Source organism: Sander vitreus, chromosome 14 (assembly GCF_031162955.1).
Source record: "Sander vitreus isolate 19-12246 chromosome 14, sanVit1, whole genome shotgun sequence".
NCBI lineage: Eukaryota > Metazoa > Chordata > Actinopteri > Perciformes > Percidae > Sander > Sander vitreus.
The window spans coordinates 9770843-9791539 of record NC_135868.1 but is presented as its reverse complement, the minus strand read 5'-3'; the positions used below and the strand labels follow the sequence as shown (position 1 = coordinate 9791539).

Below are 20697 nucleotides of genomic sequence, written 5' to 3'. Positions count from 1 at the left end.
GCGCAGAAACTTCACCCCCAAAAAACTCCACGAACACTCAAAGCTGCACCACATCAGTGGGAAGCGAAAGCAGTGAATGTGTGTTGTGAAAGAGAATGCATTTAAATAGAAAAGAAGTTCAGCGAGACATAACAGAAGCGAGATTTGCGGGTTTTTTTGTTGTTTTTTTCCCCGAGCCCTGACACGCTTATTTTTTTATCGTTTAAAGACCTGTTCCTTGTATGTACTGTAAATAAAATGCTGTTGAAAAAAAAAAAGGCTACAGAGAAGAGAACAAACAAATAAACAAAGACATAATGAAACGCTCACATTTGACTTAAAAACTGATGTGAGAACAAATAATAAACATTGTAACCTGAAGGGAGAACATTTACATTGACCGTTAACAGCGTTAATATGAAGACCAAAGAGCTTCATCAAAACTACAAAGGCATTTTTTTTTATTTTTTTTTAACATCAGAGAAAAGATAAATTAATGTAATACACCTTTAGAGATCAACAACAGACATGCTAGGACAAAATAAAAAGAATAAAAAGAAAGTAGGATTGATACAGAATAATTATATTCAATTATTTCCACTTGTAAATTTGTTTTCTTTACAAATAATATACTGCTACAGTTAAGAGTAGTCAGTGACTAGAATCCGCTCCTTTGACAGAAGACAGATGTGATTAGTTTCCTTGCCTTTACAAAGCCTGTTTAATATTTTTTCAGCCTTTTCAAATAATACACACATTGTTTAAATACACTGAGATTTTGCCATAGAATGAGAAATGCTTGGTTTTAATTTTTAAAGAAGAAAGAAAAGGTCTTAATAACAATACTCTATGCAAAAGCTTTCCATGTATGCTATTTTCCTTAAATCAACAACAAAACGAAAACATTTTGTTGTTGATTCTTGTTGTTCGTGTTTGAACAGGTTTGCTGTTGTCGTGAACTGTGTTTTCAACAGTCACTCGCGATTTTACCGATCTGATGACGGGAGGGTTTTTTTATGCATAAAACTCCTTGGTTGGGGCCTTCTGATAGGCTGCGCCGGAGGGTTTTCTCTCTCCCAGATCATAGCTGCCCTCATCCTTCTTCCTCATGCGGTAGACCAGGAGGAGGATGAGGAAGATGGCAAACAGGAAGCCGATCACGCCGCCTGCAATAACAGCTAGAGGGGGTGGGGGCGGGCAGAGACAGAAAGGGAAGGTAAACTATCAATGCTCAGAAAGTTAAATCAATGTCCACTGTGTGTCCTCATGGACAATGATACCTTAAATTGAGCCGACTCCTTATAGTCTGAGATGAACGGTGTCTTGAGAAATCAATTACGACAGTGAATTTTTAGCAACCCTATCAGTAATCAATACTAATGCAATCACCCAGCAAATGATCAAAATCTAGGGCTTAAATGTGGTGAAACCAAGTGGCAACCGTCTCAGCAGAATGTTGAAATCAATGCAGTTACTTCATGTCAATGGGAGAAAAAAAACCAACTCAATTTGTCTCAAGGGATACAAAATCGATCATTTTCTGTCGTTCATTTCACTTCTAATGTGTGTCCTGTTGGTGAGTTTGAAAGTTAGTGATCCATTTAGTAGATATTAAGACTCCAATCCTTGATTGGTACACAGAGCTGTGTTGTCCCAATGGTGGTTAATTCAACATGGTCTGTATTCAATTTAGTGACTGCCGACTGGGGGCTTAAGAGAAAGAAGCCGATTGCATTGGTTCCATTGCTTAACAGTCAGGCAAATAAATCCAATGGGGACAAACAATCAACGACCAGTCCAGCATGGCTTGAACTAAATCTTATTTCTGCTCCTGAACTGGCTGATAAATCTCATTGCAAGACAAAAATATTGACAGCGAACACAAAATCTCCATTTCTGATTAGTTCATCTGGTTGGAAGATTGTGGAAAACAAACTTTCAGGAATAGAATCAGATTCTATTTGTAGAGTTTTTGACAAAAAGATAAAGCTAGCATAGTAATGTTATATGTAAGAAGTTATTTTATTGTTTGATGAATGTTTTACCACTAACAGAAATAAGAAACAACACACAGTACTTTCTAATAACCTTTTTAACTTTCTTGTCAATTTGGTATTATAGCAGGGCCCAAATTGACTGTATAAGTTACACTTATTATATAGGTACTCAACATATCATGACTTACCCAACGATGGGCCAAGCTAAAAAAAAAAAAACACTGGATCCTACATTTAATAACTCCACTGAAGACATCATTAGGGTTATATTCTCAGAAACAGGATTATACTGTAGAAGACGATGTACAACTGTTTGTACAGGCTGAGTATTACTAACCATGACTAGTGAACTGATCTTCAGGAGTAACATTTGTGAAGCGCCACTGTAATTTGTAATGCAAAAACATTGGTTTAGCACTTGTTTAATGTGACTTGTCATTATCTCTTTTATCAGTCAAGTCACCATCTGTTAGCAAACTAACTTGTCTAAGTCTTTTAGTTTGGTGTGTGTGTGTGTGTGTGTGTATACACATAGAGAGAGATTAGAGGGGCAGCTGTTGTCACACAGGAGGACGACAGATGTGACTAGTTATTAGTCACTGATGCAACACACCTGGGGGACACCAGTAGAGCAACGGATAAAATGTGCCCTGACAATCACGCAAGGGTGACCGGTTTGATTTGTTGTTTTGGACAATTTGTTCTGCTTTGTGACGGTTATTTAACAACGCCTGACGAGGGAGCAATGCTTGGATCTGTCAGTACAGTGTGCAGATCTTTTCTGTGACTTTTGCGTGCAACTTATTTTTCATTCACCACCTGTAGATGTTTTTGGATATGCATACCCTACACTCAGTTAAGGACACATTGTAAACCGAAATGCCAACAGTGGTGTAACATCAAGAGAAATCTGAATATGATCCACGCCCTCCTACAGCTTTGACCCCGACTCTCCTCACTAATGCGTCTAACTCGCCACATGGGCTTATTTCACTCTCCCTCCCAATTATGCCTGTACGAGGTTCTTTATAGCTTCATAATTGGTTTAGGGTCATTCCTGGTGCTACATTTTGCCCTCTGCTCCACTTTGGGTTTTCACATGTTGACAGGCCCCATGGTCCCATGGGTAAAGATCCTGGCACACAACCAGCTGCTGAGCTCCAAGAAGCAGTAACACAATTCAGAGCGAATAAATGAAAATTAGATTATGGGCAATTATTTTTATGGAAGTCATACGGGAGATGAAGAGTAATGGTTATAATCTAGAAGAAGGGTAAGGAGAACACTGTAGAGAAGGGAGAGATAAGCAGTGACTAACAGGCTTTATCTAAAGAACCTTTTTTTTTTTTTTATCACAATCCAAGAACAATATGCAAAAGCTGAAATGAGACTATCATTAGGAGAGAGATGTGAGCCGAGTTCTCATGTAACCATATTGCCAACACCAGATGGATATCACACCAAAGTAAAAGTGAGGTACCAATCAATGTTTGCCTCAGACACGTAGGGAGAGATAGACTGCATCAGAGAGCACAGTGATTTCTAGTCAGATAATTTCCTTTCCACTCTTTCATGTATTTAAAGCGACACACACACACACACACACACTTGAAATCCCACAATGCTGTGAACTACAAGGTCTCACAGAGGGACGCAGATGGAGTTTATTAAAAATAATGATGTTGAGAAGTGGATTAGGCTGGAGACATTATGGAAAATATTTCCTGCAATTTTCATGTTGTAACGTATAAGAATGTGAGAAACAGACGACAAATGAAACCAACGTTCCCAAAATGCATCGAAGACTGTTGGTGGAGCATCAAACTGAAAAGTTACTTTCATTAGAGGCTCAAATATTAAAGGAATAGTTTGTTTGTTATATTTGGGGATATATGCTTTCTTGTCAAAATTTAGATGATGAGAGCTAAAGGTTAGCTTAGCATAAAGACTAGAAACAGGAGGAAACAGCTAGCCTGGCTTTGTCCAAAAGTAAGAAAGTCCGCCTAGCAGCACTCTAAAGCTCAATATTTAACATATTATACCTCTGCTGTTTCCCCATTTCCAGTCTTTTTGCTAAGACTTGGAAATCATTTTCGTATGTGGTTTGATGTCTGTCGTGGTTTATTATGACACATACCTGCCAACACCTCTGTCCTCTGGAAGAGGTTTTCAGTGCGGACCTCAATGGCCTCCTGGGGTGAGCCGGGAGCACTAGTTGTACTAGTAAGCTGGTTCCTCTGCATGTCCTCTGTAACTGGCACTGGTGCCTGAATGAGGAGAAGAAAAACAGGATGGTTAGAAGGGAGTTCGAGATTGCTTTATTGACTGAGCTTGCTTTCACATTCTGTTCTCCTGATATTTCTTGTCTGTGTGTTTTGAGGATCTGGGTTCATTCAGGGCGTTTTCACACCTCTAGTTCGTTTGCTTTAGTCCGTATCAGCTTCCCCTAAAATGTCTAAAATGTCATGGTCAAATACGTACTATTGTGTTAACATTTTATTGACTAAAAATGTGTTAGAATACGTTCATCTCAAAGACGAGTTCGTTCAGAATCAGCTGACTCAATTTCCTTCTCATACATTCCCGTAGCGTCACAGTGCATTTCCCTGTTGAAGCCTAGCGTCCATTGACTTCAATGGGACTGCTTTGAGCAGTTTTTTTCAGTGCTTTGAAACTAGACGGTCATTGGATAAATTCTGCTGCGATTATATCCCGCCCACGGACGCTCAGCGTCTTTGGGGGTCAATGGAGCAGTGGGCAGGCCTGGCTGCCGGGGTTCTGCGTGATGATTGGAGGGTCTGTCGAAAGGCTGCATCTCCTTTTGATTGACAGCGATTTTGTACTATAAAAAGTCGCCGAAGCTGTTCGAGGCTTCGAGCAGAGCTCAGCTCAGTCCCATCGCGGATTTTGCAAGTGTTGTTGAAAGACGAACTGCTGCAACCTATTTCTTGGTATTTGCTTGGCGAAATTGCTAGCCAATTTTCATTATACATTTCATACAATTATACACCACATTCCTTGTTTCAGTTTAACCTAATTCCCTTCCTTAATATTGTTTCGTTAGATAGTTTATTCATTCATACAGTAGGCTAGGCTAGTGTTGTAGGGGTGAACTAGCCAGCTAGCAAACTGCACACGATGGCAGACAATGCTAATATTGTTGACCTGATTTTGGCAAAGCCATTTGAAAGTCTTCCTTACGAGGAGAAACTTAGAATTAAACAGCAGGGTTAGATCAACACTTAAGATTGATTTAGTGCAAAAGATAGGGAAAAGTAACAGTAACAGCTCTCCTGGTATGACAAAGTTTGCCGGCTCACTGGAAGTGCTGTGACAAAGAAAATGTACTGCTGGCCATGCCTCTTGATGAAACCTTCTCACGGATATTATAAATGATTATGATAATAATAATTATATTATTATTATTATTATTATATATTATTATTATTATGTAATATGTATTATTATTATGGAATATATTATTATAATATCAATACATTGACAATTTTTATGATGTAGGCCGAAAATGAGCTTCCCCTCTTTGAAAGACCAGCAACCGCCACTGGAACATACAGCAGTTGGTGCAGTTCGAGGTCGGATCTTATTCTCACCACAAACTTACTGCTCCAGAGTTCAATTGAAAGCCTACCGAGCCCACCTCATCAAGGAGGTCTGGCTTGTTTGGTCCGTTTTTGGTGCGCACCCGGGTGTGATTGCCGCGTTTTCACCTGCCATAACGAACCGCACCAGCAGGGCAAACAAACTCTAGTGCGATTCAACCAAACTAAACGAGGCAGGTGTGTAAGCCCCCATAGGTGTTATGGCATAATCCCTAAATTCATAACAACTTAATATTTAAGAAATAGCTTGATATTTAGGAAATACGCTTAATCACTTTCTTGCTGACAGCTAGAGGAGAAGATTGATACAACTCTCATATCAGTCAGTTTAATAGGAAATTACAGCCAGCAGCCAGTTATCTTAGCTTAGCATAAGAGTGGAAACAGGGAAACAGCTAGCCTAGGTTACAAAATCTGTCTACCTACCAGCACCTCTACAACTCACTTATCAACACGGTATATCTCGTTTGTTTAATCTGTACAAAAACTGATGTTTAAAAATTACAATTCGGGGGTTATGTTTGGGACTATTTCACTGTGCCCAGCCAAGAAATAGTCTCACAACAAACATGATATTTACAACCAAGATATAATGTGTTAATTATTGAGTTTCAGAGATGCTGGTAGGTAGCTATACACTTTGACAGAGCCAGGCAAGATGTTCCCGTTTCCAGTCTTAACGCTAAGCTAGGCTAACCGGCTGCTGGCTCTAGCTTCATATTAAATGTATAAGTATCAATCTTCTCATCTAACTCTTGGCAAGAAAGCAAATAAGTGCATTTCAAACCATGTTTAGCTATACATTTAAGGAAAAAGTGAGAGTTCCACTGGTCCACTTAGCATGAAGGTCTAGTCAAAGGAGGAAAATGGAGACCAAAATGGAACAAATCCAGATTGCCCAAAAAGATTAAAGATTGCAAGGCTCAAAACATTTAGGCAATGAAAACCAGCCAGTGAACCTTAGGTTTTGCTGGGACTCTAGGAAAAGAAGCAGCATATCTGGAATGGATCTGGGCCCATGTATCCCATGCTTTTTCAAATAACACTACAGAAGAGTGAAAGGACCAAACTGTAACTATGCCAGTACATTTGGCTATTAAGGGAGTAGTGATAGAGGCAAGAGGGAAAAAAATGTAACCGGGCCAGGTAGGTTTGGCTTAGGGGGTTGAGACCTTGACGACTAATCCCAAACAGATGTAATATCCAGTACAGTACAGTAAGAGTGCATCCCACAGAAGTGAGATCTAGGATGGTTCCAGAATAAGTGATTATGTCCGAGAGAGAGATGTAATCCTCCGTAATTTACAATGGAGCGAAAACATTGAGAACTGATGTGAGCACTTGATCTTTATCCTGAAAGCAACCTCACAGCTCCTGGTATTACCGGGGATTTGATGACATACTGGGTCAGCTAAAGACATACCGAGGCACTGTGTCACTCTCTGTTGAGTCAGGCCAGTTACAAATGAACCAGCATGATTATGAATGACTTTCAGTTGCATTATGCCATAATATTATATACAAATGTACATGGCAAGAGTTGAAAATGTTTCTGGATGTTTTAATGTAATAGTTTCATATACATTTAGTAGTTCAATATACTTAGAAAATTGTGATTGTGGACTTTTAGGCTACTCAGAGCACCATGTGATCTCGGTGGCGCAAAAATACATGTGGGCATATCAGCATTAGTAACACATAAGTTGTCAAATACAGAATGTATATTTAAAGAAATAGTCTTTATCAACATTATCCGATTTTTTAAAACTTAATAGTGGTATCAGACTCCAAAATCCAGTATCAGTCGGGCTGTACTTACCTCTGTTCTGAATGGTTTCCTGGGTGTGATGTCCCTGGCCTTTTCCCTGACCGTGGCTGTCTCCACCCTGGGGGTGAAATCTTTGGTGGAGTCCTGGGTGGGTTCTGCTGCATTGGGCTCCATATAAACCATAGTGACAGTCACCGTTTCCTCCACCACATCTTCCCCTCCACCTGGGAGAAAGAGGTAAATGATGTCTCCATTAAAAGGCAGAGTGTTACTGAAGTTAAAAATGCAGTTAAAAATGTTAAGATTATGATTTGTGTATGTGCAAATAGGTAAAATAGGGGCATTTGTGTTATTAATATTTCATGCCCACAGTGATATAGTTTGTCTGTGGATTTATTTTAATGCATTATTTACAGTTTAAATCTCCTATAGAATACAGAGTGGCAGCGTTATAGGGTATACAGTATTGGAAGGGCTATTGATCTGGTCTTTCTCCTTTTACCTAGCATGATCTTCTCTCACTGCAGTTATGCAACTCTCTCAGAAAGGAGACTTACTTTTGACCAATGAATGAGGGTTGTAAAGGTGCTTAAAGCAAGTAGAGCAGAGGAACTAATAAAAAAAGAAAAATTTGCACACTTGCAGGTGTCACACCTTGGGTGACAAGGCAATCTCAATTTAAATCGAGTGAGAGAAAGAGAGAGGCAGTGAAAGAAAGAATAGACAAAGAGAAAGGGCGAGGAAGTGCTTTCCCTGTGAAAGAGAGAAACTTTTCACAAAACCTACCTGCAGCAGACTTGAAAATTAATGTAATCACGCCTGTGTGTGTGTGTGTGTGTGTGTGTGTGTGTGTGTGTGTTCGTATTCAGAGATGCTGAGTATCTTTGAATATATTTTATTTTTGCTACAGTATGAAGAAGTGTGTGTGTGTGTGTGTGTGTGTGTGTGTGTGTGTGTGTGTGTGTGTGTGTGTGTCTCTTACCTGAGCCAGACCCTGAGTTAAAGTCATCATCATCTTCAGGGTAGTAACCTCCTGAGCCTGTGTCATCTAGGTACAAGTCATCAGCCTGAGAGGAAGTCTTGGCTGCGTCTGCTATCTGTAAAACAACAAGATAACAAGGTTTTGATGACGTGATGGTTTTATTACACATCTATATTTATAGAAGTCCACGTTAAAGGACAAGTGTGGGCTTTGGAGTGCTTGTGGCACTAGAGGAAAAGTCAGGCACTCTCACACAGCAGTGTGGCTCTGGGGGTGGCAATGTGTTGTTCTGCTCACATCTTTTGTCCAGACTGAAATATCTCAACACCTATGGATGCATTGCCATACAATTTCATACAGTCATTGGTGGTCCCCAGATAATAAATCCTAATGACTTTGGTGAACCCCTAAAAACATGTCACCATTTGAGGACTTAAATGAAGCACAGGTGACTGTCCAATCACAACATGTAGCCCCTCCCACAGCCGTGTTGTCTTGACAACAAGCCTAAGTGGTGGGAATGTTTGTGTTCTGGCTTAATTCAGTGATTGGCTGAAAATACCACAGTTTTAACAGTGCCCGTTTGTTTAGAAAGCACCTCCTCTCATGGTGTGTAGGCTGATATTTTAACGAGAAATAAGATTTAAAAAAAGGTTTTCCTTAAAGTGGCTTGCAGAGCCAGATATATGTTGGACACTTAAATATTACAGCTGCTATACAAAGTGTGTGTGTGGTACATACCGATTTATAGTGTGTGTGTGTGTGTGTGTGTGTGTGTGTGTGTGTGTGTGTGTGTGTGTGTGTGTGTGTGTGTGTGTGTAATAGCTATAAATGCATCCATAGCAACATCTATTCAACTCCTATTCACCAATCTGTGGTCAGCTGTACTGCTCCTGCTATACTGATAGTCCTGCTTTAGAAAAAAAAAAAAGAGTACAAAAGAGAGCACCCATAATATATCACCCCTGTGTGTGCTGTGAGGATGTTGTGCTGATAAACCTGGGGCTGAATGAAGTTAGATTGGAGGAAATAATCAATTCGCTTGACAGGAAATAAGTGATTTTTGTTGTTGTTGTTAAAGGCAAAAAAAAGAGGCGTGCTGTGAGAAAGCTGAGAGAATGTGCAAAGACAAATTATGTTTTGGACAAGGGGGAAGCAAGTAGGGTGGTTTTCATTATGGAATTGTCTGTCCATTTTTTTTTTTTTCAAGTTTGTAAATGATGTAAACTTTCTGTGGGTTTCAGCATTTCTGTTTTTCCTGTCTGCAATTTAAAAAGTGAAAAAAGACCAAATATTAAAAATTGTTCATCACAATTTCCCATAGATCAAGTAGCATTTTCAGATTTCTTGTTTTGTCTGAACAGCAGTCCAACACAGGACTTTAAACACATGAAAGTAGCAAATCCTAATTTTGAAGCTGGAACAAGGACGTTTTTGGGCAATGTTGCTTGATTAATTACTTCAATAATGAACTGATTATCCGAGTTGTTGCAGATTAGCTTTCTGTTCAATCACTCAATGAAGCAACAAATCATTTTAGCACTAGAAAGAGAACAGAGAAAATGCCTTCTTTCAGTTATGTCCCTGCTTCATCTCAGCATTTCCAATTACACTCGGTATTCTAATGTGAGTGTGTTCAGTAATGCTTTTAAGTCATTGTATGTGCATATATGTGTTTGTGTGGAGTAATGAAAGAGAGACCTGGCACTCTCCATAACAAAGAGGCAAGGAATACACACAGCTAACAACAGCGTGATAGAGCAAAAAGAAAGACAGAGGCGAGATGAAACAGAACAATACGTATCTAGATCTCTCCTCTCTCAACTGGCTCTGACTTCTGGAAGAAAGGCCATTCACTGCTGAGCCGCCTGATCAAAGAGAGAATTTGTTCAAAGCAACTTTATCTTAACCTTTCTTGCCTTCTTCTCATCCAAACAAATTCACCGGTCCATGCGGTCCACAGGTCTTTATGCATTGCCGATATGAGCACAATGGACCAAAAGGAGACGGGCCACAGATCAACTGGTGACAAAGGGCACTAATGAGATAGAGGCCACACACACATCCATGCATGAGTGGACATGTTTTACAAATGTATGCAAGCATTCATTGACTATACATACATTAGAGTGAGCAATTTAGCATACAACAAGACAGCACACACACACACACGCATGAAAACACAAAGAAATGCATAAAGAGCTAAAGGGCCCTATTTTAACGATCTGAAACGCCAAGTATCAAATGCCAAACGCAAGTAGCTTTGTGGGCGGATCTCGGGCACTGTTGCTATTATACCGGCGGGATAAATGACTCTTGCGCCCGACGCAAATCTAAGATGGGTTGGTCTGAAGTAGCTACATTACTCATAGGTGTGGTTTGGGCGTAACGTGCAATAAACCAATCAGAGCGTTATCTCACATTCCCTTTTAAAGCAGGCGCCCTTGTTCCATGGTGGATTGCTATTAGACGCAAATAAATATATATATATATAAAAAAAAAAATACATCCATGGACGCACGCAAGGAGTGGTTCACACCCGAGGAGACCGACGTTTGCTATTGATTTTTCTTTTTGACAAAATGTAAATAAAGAAATGTCACAAAAACATACTTTCCGATGTTTTGGGCTCACTCTCGCTGAATCACGAGGTTCTGAATGCATGGTGATATTTTTGCAATGTAGTCCAACATTAGACCGAGATTACCTCACTATAGACGATGCAGCTCTTCTGTCTCTCCTCTCTTGTGCTGCTGCTGGGGCATTTGGGTTAAGTGGCCTCGGCACATGCAGTTCAACATCACATCTCCTTAAGTCCTCTAATATTTCCTTATTTATGTCATCAACACATCTATGATTCATGGAAATGTTGTGTAAAACTAGGTCATATTTTCCCTTGTATTTATGTATGGTTTGCAAAAATGGGAACTGCTGGGTCCGGGAGATGAGAGAAGCAAAGCGTATGCGCGGTGTGCACACTACATTACGGCCAAGCATGCACCCTTAAAATAGCATCTGAATAACACGCCACTGACTTCAGACTAGGTTTTTCATGGTCTGTGGCGGAATTGTTTTCTGAAACTGCAAAATAGCACTAGGGAACGTTTGCGCCGGAACACACCTCCTCTTTTTGCTGAACCGCCCCCGGGAGAATCGGTATCGGCTCCGATACTGCCTAAACGCTAGTATCGGTACCAGGAAGTCCTGGAGTTCATGCACCAATCCGATACCACGTAAAAAAAGCCCTAAAGAAAATCTACATTAAAGTAGTTTATGTTCTTTTTCCGTTATAACGGATTGTCAAACTGCATAATAAAAGAAAGTTCTGTGGCGTTCATTGTTCATGTTTCACAAAGAGTTTACCTGAGCCAGACTGACAACAAAGATATAGAAATAATATCACGTCCATACAGGGATAGTAGAATACAGTTGATAAAACATAATAAAATATATGACACACTGGTATCGGCCGATACGCAAGTTCAGGTATCAGAATCGGCATCGGGAAGCAAAAAATGGTATCGGGCCATCTCTAGTCGGTGTACAAAGTCAATTGCACTGGGTGCAAGATAGGGCCCAAAGTATTAACAATGAAGCTTTAAATCCCCTCATGCGTAATAAACACAGATTTCAAAGACATTCTAATTAAATTGAAAACACTTTCACCTGACTTGCTACATGAATAAATGGAGGATATGCATAGTGATGCACAAGCAGCTAGCGAATTATCATTTTATTTTCTCTCTGTCTCTCTCTTTAACCAGGAATCCCTTAAGGCTGCAACTAATGATTAATTTCATTATTGATTAATTAGTGATTATCTTGATTATTCAGTTAATCATGTAATCATTATTTCAGCACTTTTAAACAAAGCATTTGGGTTAGAGCGGTCCAACTGTACGAGCTACGCTGCAACACCAAATCAGTGCAGATCTGAGGAGGAAATGGTCTGTTTGACCTCGATAAACATCCCTGACTTTATCTGACCCACCGGGACACACAAACTAGCAAGCTTTCTCTTTCTTTCTCTGTCACTTATGCACAGACACAGCCACCCGATAAACTTTTCTCTCCTTATCAAATCCAGTGACATTTACAGGTAGTCTCTGCTTTCAGCCCTTATCGCAGACTCTGAGCTGAACCAGACATCAATCTGTCGACAAGTAAAGCAGCGTAGACAGCGAAAACCAGTTAGTTGACAGGTTTGTTTGTTCCACTATGGCATGGCTGCTCTAGTCTAAAGAATTATTTGAAAAAAGCATGCAGTGTTACTGGTAGAAGAGACTCAGGGCAGGAAACTTGTAAAATGAATCCAGTTGGTTACTTTAGCAACTTATCTTGTTGCAACTTATCTTGTTTTTGGCTATGAATGTTAAATATCTGATGAACAATTTCTAAATCCCATTTATTACACAACAAAAGTCTATCGACTCTTCCATCTTTAGAAACCAAAACAGTGCTCTTTTCCTTACTTTCTATGTCTCCATTCACTAAATCTAAAAGCTAATGTGATATTAAAGTTTTGTGAACCAGTAAAAATAAAAACGTTAACACCTGCAGTAACTTCATATTAAATTTTGAGTAGTAAACCCTTTTTATTCACTATGTCAACCGGTATCAAATACACAACATTTTCTGGGTATTACAGGCATCAAAGACACTCCGTTGCATTCAGTCACTCTTCATAAATCAGGCCTAACTTTCCACTGGTCTTGCTGTAAACCTGTAGCTGTAAAACATCAATGCTCCTGAGTAACAGTCTCTATGCGGTACAGCATACTTACACAACAAAGGCACACATTTTCAATGTGACATGTCACCTTTGTGTGCAGCAACACCGAAATAAATAAATAAGAAGGAAAGCCACGGATCATATAACAGCACACACACATATATATATATATATATATATATATATATATATATAAATAAATAACTCATGCACTTTCCATCACACACAAACACACAGATACACTCATTTACTCCTCTTGGTGTTAATAGCAGTGTCAGAAAAATCTTCTGCAGGTACCTAAAATAAAAAACACTGACTGTGTGCCTAATTTTATGGGCCACGTTCACAAATCATACTTAAGCCCTGTATGAAAACAACACAGCATGCTCATTCAGTTGAATGAGGCCACAACGTTTGCCACAACACAATGCAACATCATCCATCAAGGCACTGCATTGGCCAACCAAGCAGGTGGATCACTTTGTGACAAAGCCATATTTCTACAGTTTACCCGCAATCGCCACAATTAAATGATTATCACGTGAAGTTTCCACTGTCTTGGTGTCCAATACACATTCAAACTCACGGCTCTACTAATCAATATGTACTTTCTGGATCGTATTTCATCATATCACTAGTACCTGAAACAACACGCCTGGACTCATGCAGCTCCTTGCACTTTTTTTTAATGCAGCACTTTTTTCGTTTTGAAAGCCCAGTACAACAGTCACATCACTGATCTTTTGAAAGCGATGTAACATTTGAAAGAAGAAATATCACAATCTTCGTCTTACAAATGACAATTAATCCATAAGAAGAAATAAAACAAACCCTTACTCATTTCAATAACTCAGTTACATCTGCATTGATTTCACATAATTCAAAGTTATTTCAGAGGCCAAACCTTAGAGTTCCTGACCTTTAATTAATTTTTTTTAATTCTAGTTACAGTCAGCCTTGTTGGAGCTATCTGAGCCGCTATGCAGGGTAGGTAAATAGATAGACCTGAAGGAGAAACTAGAGATCATCTTGTGATGGAATCAAACCAGCCATCAAACCAAATTGAGCCAGGGGTGTTAAGTGGCCAATGGCCCCTTCCCTACTTCCAACCCCTCTTCTTCTGGGTGCCCTCGCTCAGACCAACTAAAGTTTTGTGACTGCATCTTGCATGGTTGTGATGACATGGCTATCACGGTGACAAAATCTGTCCACAGAGGTGGCCGGGTTGGTTCAGTGGTAGAGCAGGCGCACATACAGTATATGTAAGTACGACGCAGAGGTCCAGGGTTCGAATCCGACCTGTGACGATTTCCTGCATGTCTTCCCCCTCTCTCTCCTCTTTCTCGCCTAGCTGTCCTGTCAAATTAGAAGGCAGAAAAGCCCCAAAAATAATCTAAAAAATAAATTCTGTCCACAAAGTACTCAAAAACACCTCTCCCGCTACAGAAGGTGTGTCCTTGACCACATTTTGCCATGATGACACACACACACACACACACACACACACACAGAGACTCGCAAGGTGAATATAATACCAGCATCGCTGTCACAGCAGGTAATAATGAAGCAGGTGAAACTTGCTCACACACAGACAGACACCTTAACAAGCAGATCCTACATAGTCTGACTACGGTTAGAGACGTCTGAAAGGGACAGACAAGGAGAGAGTAAGTGAAAGCGAGCAAGAAGGAGGGCAAACTGCCATAATGAGCTAGTAGCTAGCGATGCATGCCCTCTATTAGCTGTGAGAAGAGCTGCTGTTACTGGCATGTCTGCCTGCTAATGAACTAATACGCCAGTGGGAGGGCAGCTTCCAGACTGACTGACTTTCTCACTGTTTGACCTGTAGACCCCGGGAAAGGGATGAAGACCAAGATTGGACAAGATGTCCGCGAAGAGGCAGACAAGGACAGACTGAGGAGGAGAGTGGGGGATAAAAAAGAGAGTGGGGGTGGACAAAAAGTGGGAGAAGATGAGAAAAGAGTGAGCGAAGGAGGGGGAAATAACCCACTACTGCAGACAATCCTGTAGCCTGGAGGTTGCTCTGCTAAAAGCCTGTCAACATCACCATGTCCATGCCTAGCAGGGCTTGAAAGGCACTAGGTCTGTATGCGCTTACTGTGTGTGTGTGTGTGTGTGTGTGTGTGTGTGTGTGTGTGTGTGTGTGTGTGTGAGAGAGAGAGATATTTGCATCTCCCTCTCCTTTCTATAAGGGACAGACGGAGGTGATGAGGGGATACATATGGGGGAAATGGAGTCATCTGAACTAACTCTGGGCTCCTGACTTCCTACTGTTGACACACTGCTCTCACTTCTAACACAGCAAATATTAGCCCAACTCCAAGTCAGGCCAGGGGAAATAGTGTTCCTCAAAGGAATGCAGACACACACACACACACACACACACACACACACACACACACACACACACACACACACACACACAAACAGAACATCTGCATGTCCATGAAAGCACCCACGGGACACACATATGTGCCAACACAGACAGACACACAAATCCTTATCCAGCTCTCACATCTCAAAGGCGTGAGACGAATACACAGACATACACACATCATAACACCGACTTCAGAGAGAAGAAAAAGGGGAAAATAAGTGCACGGGGGCTGGCAGACAGACAGAGGCTCCGATCCTCTTTCGTTGGTCTGCTGTTGTCTCTGGTTCTTAACTATTTCCTTAAGTCTACCTCAAGAGCCATTTGACTTGCAAACAAGCTTCCTTTTTTCTCATTTTGAATCAAATCCATTCTACTCGACTAATTGACATGATTAATCGATATGACAGTAATTCAACAATTTTCATAATAATTTTTTTATTTGACTCATTTATCAGGCAAAAATGCAAAACATTCTCCGGTTCCAGATTCTTAAAGGAGTAGGTCAACTTTTTGGGAGATATGCTTACTCGCCTTCCTGTCGAGAGTCAGATGAGAAGAGAGAGATAGAGAGATAGATAGAGAGATAGATAGAGAGATAGATAGATAGATAGATAGAGAGATAGATAGATAGATAAAAAGACCATATATGTGTGCTTAGTATGAAGCCAGGAGACACTTAGCTTAGCATGAAGACTAAAGCAGGGGGAAACAACGCGTATCCTCTAAGCACCTATAAACACAATATTACTCATTTGTGTAATCTGTACAAAAACCATAGTGTAAAAACGACAAGTTGCAGTTTTATGGGGGGATTTGTGCCAGACTTTTTCTTTTCCCCTGCTGCCAGTCTTTGTGCTAAGCTAAGCTAAGCATCTATCTAGGTTATAGCTTAAAAGCTAAAGTTAAAAAAGGTTTTGGACTATTTATCAGACAATACAATTTGAAGATATTACTTTTGTCAAAATAATTAATTGATAATCAACATGATGACTATAGGTTAGGTGGACCCCTCAGCCCAAGTTTCACAATATCTTCATATGCATAGTGTGAAAGCAGTACTCTGTGGACTGTATTGTCTGCTTTGTTCTGTCCTGTGAATTAAATCAGTTCTCATTATCACAATCAGGCAAACAAATATCTGCATCTATGAAAGAACTCAATAATATGTGAAGGAGAGGGTGTGTGCGTGTGTGTGTGTGTGTGTGAGCCTGCTAATCCTTAATTAACTAAGTAAGGTGGCAGATTGGCCTGCTGTCTTTCACTTTATCTTTTCTCCTCGTCCTGTCACAGATCGATACACAAGGTCAATATACAGCAACACAGTCTAGCAGGCAGCAAATGTGCTCTACATTGTTTCACTGTAGACAAACCTAACTCCCTCGACAAGCCCACTCCCTTCTTCCTCCCACCGCCTCCTTCATTACCTGGACTTTATCACTGCACAACTGACAGGACACTCGCAAACTGTAGACAAGAGGAGGGGATATGGGCTGAGAGGGCCATTAAATATGTCCCCCTACTCCAGCTGTAGGGACAAGAAGAAGAAAAGAGAATGAGAGAGGCATATGCCAAATTTCCACTGCATGGTACGGGTTTGCTCGCTTTTGGTATCAGGTACTTTTCTGGAATTTGTTTTCCACTGCAGATAGTACCGCCTCAATGAAGGCAGGATTCTTAGCGGATCGTCTTTGCGACACCGTGTGAAACTGCCGTGACATCATCTTCAACCTAGGGCTGGGCATTACAGTAAAGTGATGTAATTTTCTGACTGTTCTAGCTGTTTTATTATTTGCCTTTACCCACTTAGCCATTATATTCACGTTACTGATGAGTATTTGTCAAAAATCCAACAACAATAGTCAACCCCACAGTATCAATATCGAGGTGTTTGGTCCAAAATATTGTGATATTTGATTTTCTCCATATCGCCCAACTCTACTTCAACCCGACATTCGCTAAATCTTTTCATTGGCAAACAAACAGAGGAACATCCGTACTTTGTCAATTGGCAACGGCGTGGTTTTACGAATGATTAAAAATAAAAATTGTGGCACTATTGACACTAGCATGGCTATATATTATGACCTCATAAGGAGCAAGATTCCAGATCGGCCCATCTGAGCTTTCATTTTCTCAAAAGGCAGAGCAGGATACCCAGGGCTCGGTTTACACCTATCACCATTTCTAGCCACTGGGGGACAATAGGCAGACTAGGGGAACTCATATTAATGTTAAAAAATCCTCACAAAGTGAAATTTTCATGCCATGGGACCTTTAATGTTACATACATGTAGTAGTGCTATATGTTGTTACCAATTGCACTGACAAAGTGTTCAGATTTCCTGTGGCTGGCTTCTTCACCATAACTATACACCAGCTGAGGCTCATTACTGTTATTTAGAGCAAAACAACACATTTTCTCTTTAAAAGAGATGAAATAATTATAATCAATGGGCATAATATACACATAGCGTGGCATTAAATTATCCTAAAGACAGTTTTTATGTTGAGGCTGAGGATGTCATTTGGACAAAACCTTTCAAATTAGATTTTTAAGAGGTAAAAAAAAAAATTCTACAACTTTGCAACTCTATTGTCCCTCCCTGATGTTTGGAGAAGTGAAGAGTATAGGAGAGGAGTGACTTGAGAAGACCAGTCCATGAGAGTTTGGTGGCTATATAGGGCGACAAATTGGCTTCCCTGAATTCATGCAGCATTGGCCATCAACAGTGCAGACAGCGGCTGCTTTCATGGATCAAGTATGAATAACAGCTGGAAACTAGAGATGCACCGATTACAATTTTTAGGCCGATTCCGATTTCCGATTTTTCATTGAGTTTGACCAGCCGATACCGATTTTAGTCGATTCCGATTTCATTTTTTCTAACCACTTTACAGCACACACAAATGGTAAATCTTCTATTAAAGATAAGATAGAAAATAAATATTTCTATCTTTTCTTTAATAGAAGATTTACCATTTTTCATAGAACATTTTTGAATAGATAATCGATCACTATAAAATAGAACTATATAAATTACTACTGGTGGGGGAAATTCAACGTTATGGAAGAACCATTTCCTTCTTTTCACATCCAATATCCAACTAAAAAAATTTGATATATTAGCAAACTAAACTTCTGTATGTATGAAAACAGGGAAAACAGGTAAAGGCAATAAAATAATATATAAATAATAAATAAAAATAGATAATATAAATAAAATAAATATAGCCTTGCAGTATAAAGATATTTCTCAAAACACACACACAGGCCTGTTTGAATGTCAACAGTAACATTACCTGAAAACAGCGTGTAGTTCCTTTTTCAGCAAGTTTGCTTTATTTGTCATTGTGCATAAATATGAACAATACTGTTGCTGTCAACGGGCTTATCTGCTGCTAACATTAGCTACCGGCGGTAGGTTTTTAATGTTGGTTTTGAGCGCTATGCATCCCCACTAACCTGGAAAGCGTTTTAAACAGTAACGTTAATACAGCGTGTCGGAGGAATTACAGCGTTTTTTTACACAGCGGCCAGCGGGGCATCAGAGGCAGAGGGACCGTAGCGTTCGCTAACGTTAGCTTCTTGTCTCATCTGGGGTCTGATAAACAGTAAATTCATCAAAGTCAGTGTGCCCAACGCCATTTTCGGATAAACTGTAGCTGTTATATTTCACGGGACCCGTGTGAGTGCGGTTTTCATGTTCCAGTTGTTCAGCCTCAGGGGAGAGAGAGCGGTTGACTGTTCGCCTGAGATCAGTAGAGCAGATGGCGCTGCAGAGCCGTGTATAATTACGACTTTATGACATTTCACAAACTGCTGATGCAGTGCGCCGCTGCTAAGTGCATATAGCGGACCGGCAGGTCGCCGGTCATGGCCGATGACGTGAAAATCGGCCAATTCTGGTCACCAGCCGGTCAATCGGTGCATCTCTACTGGAAACATGATGGTGTTGTGATTAGAGACTGAAAAGCACAGGACAGGAGGAGTGCAGACAGAAAAAAAACAAGAGGACAGAAGGAGTTGGTGACATTGAAACATTAAATTTGTCGCACACCACCTGCTAATGACTGAAAGAACTTGTGGCAAGATAGACAGGAAAAAGGTCTGCGTGTGTTATGTATGTGGGTGGTGAGCATTGTTTGGATGCAAATGTAAATAAGAACAGAGCAGACAGTGACAGCCACCGACAGGACTAAACTAAAACTCTAATGGGCCAAAATAGGTGTAGGTGTGTGTGTGTGTGTGTGTGTGTGTGTGTGTGTGTGTGTGTGTGTGTGTGTGTGTGTGTCTGCCTTTGTGCTCTTTGAACCCACTCTAACTTTTATTGCCCTCCCCAGGATCATAATAAGGAACTAATTGATAGTCTTTGAGCCGCAGGCTGAGGAGAGGGGGAGTTCCTGCAGGAAGTCAACACAAATCAAACTCTCTCTGAGCCTTTAAGGTCTGGAGCTACTCCAGCTGAGTTGTGGTGGGGAACAGTCACTGCGTGCACAAGTGTGTGTGTGTGTGTGGGTGGGAGAGAGACAGAGAGAGGAAGTGCAAAACAAGATAAAGAGAGAGAGCGCCATAGTCTGAAGTTGACATTTACGGTTTACAAACCTACTTTTCTGAATGTCGCCTCCTAACTTAACCACACAAGTTTCCGCTTTTGACCTAACAACTCAAGAAAGTTCAAACTGTGCATTTCTGCTATACGAGACATTCCGATATCCTACCTCTCTTTCATGTAAAACTACAAATACAATATGCTATGGAAATTTCATCCCACCTCCCCTTGACTGTTCATTTAATTTTCTCACTGTTCCTAAAGGATTAGATCACATTGCCTCTGTAGGTGAAAGACCCCCAGCTGAGCGTGTGGGTGCCTTTGGCTCAGATTCATATTGTCTCCTATTCCAAAACAAAAAGCTGTCTGACATAGTTAGGCATATACAACATCCCACATGGCTCAAGCCCCTCCATAAGGGGGTTGGCGGGAGCCAAAGGGGTTTCCAGCTCAAACTTCCAGGGGTGTCTGCACCATACTGTGCAGTGTGAAACTTATGGCCTTCTAAAACTGAAGGTGAACCACTATTAAAGACTCTTAGGAGGTGAGGAGCCAATGATTCTGACCGTCTGCTTTTGTAAACAAAAAATCTGTTGCAGCTTGGTTTGGCGCGTGCTCGCCCAGGCAATATTGCAATAACTAATAAAAGGAGAAATCATAGAATAATAGAG

General features: G+C 40.5%; 1 protein-coding gene across 1 annotated transcript in view; it reads right to left on the bottom strand.

Moving 5' to 3' along the window:
• Window positions 1-782: 782 nt before the first annotated feature.
• sdc2 (syndecan 2) overlaps window positions 783-20697 on the bottom strand; it is a 45227-nt gene continuing 25312 nt past the window's right edge. The window contains exons 2-5 of the mRNA XM_078267680.1: window positions 8347-8461; window positions 7416-7588; window positions 4114-4243; window positions 783-1157 (exon numbers count right to left, since the gene is read on the bottom strand). Coding sequence (XP_078123806.1) covers window positions 994-1157; window positions 4114-4243; window positions 7416-7588; window positions 8347-8461 — 582 coding nt within the window. The 3' untranslated portion in view covers window positions 783-993. The remainder of the gene's footprint in view (window positions 1158-4113; window positions 4244-7415; window positions 7589-8346; window positions 8462-20697) is intronic.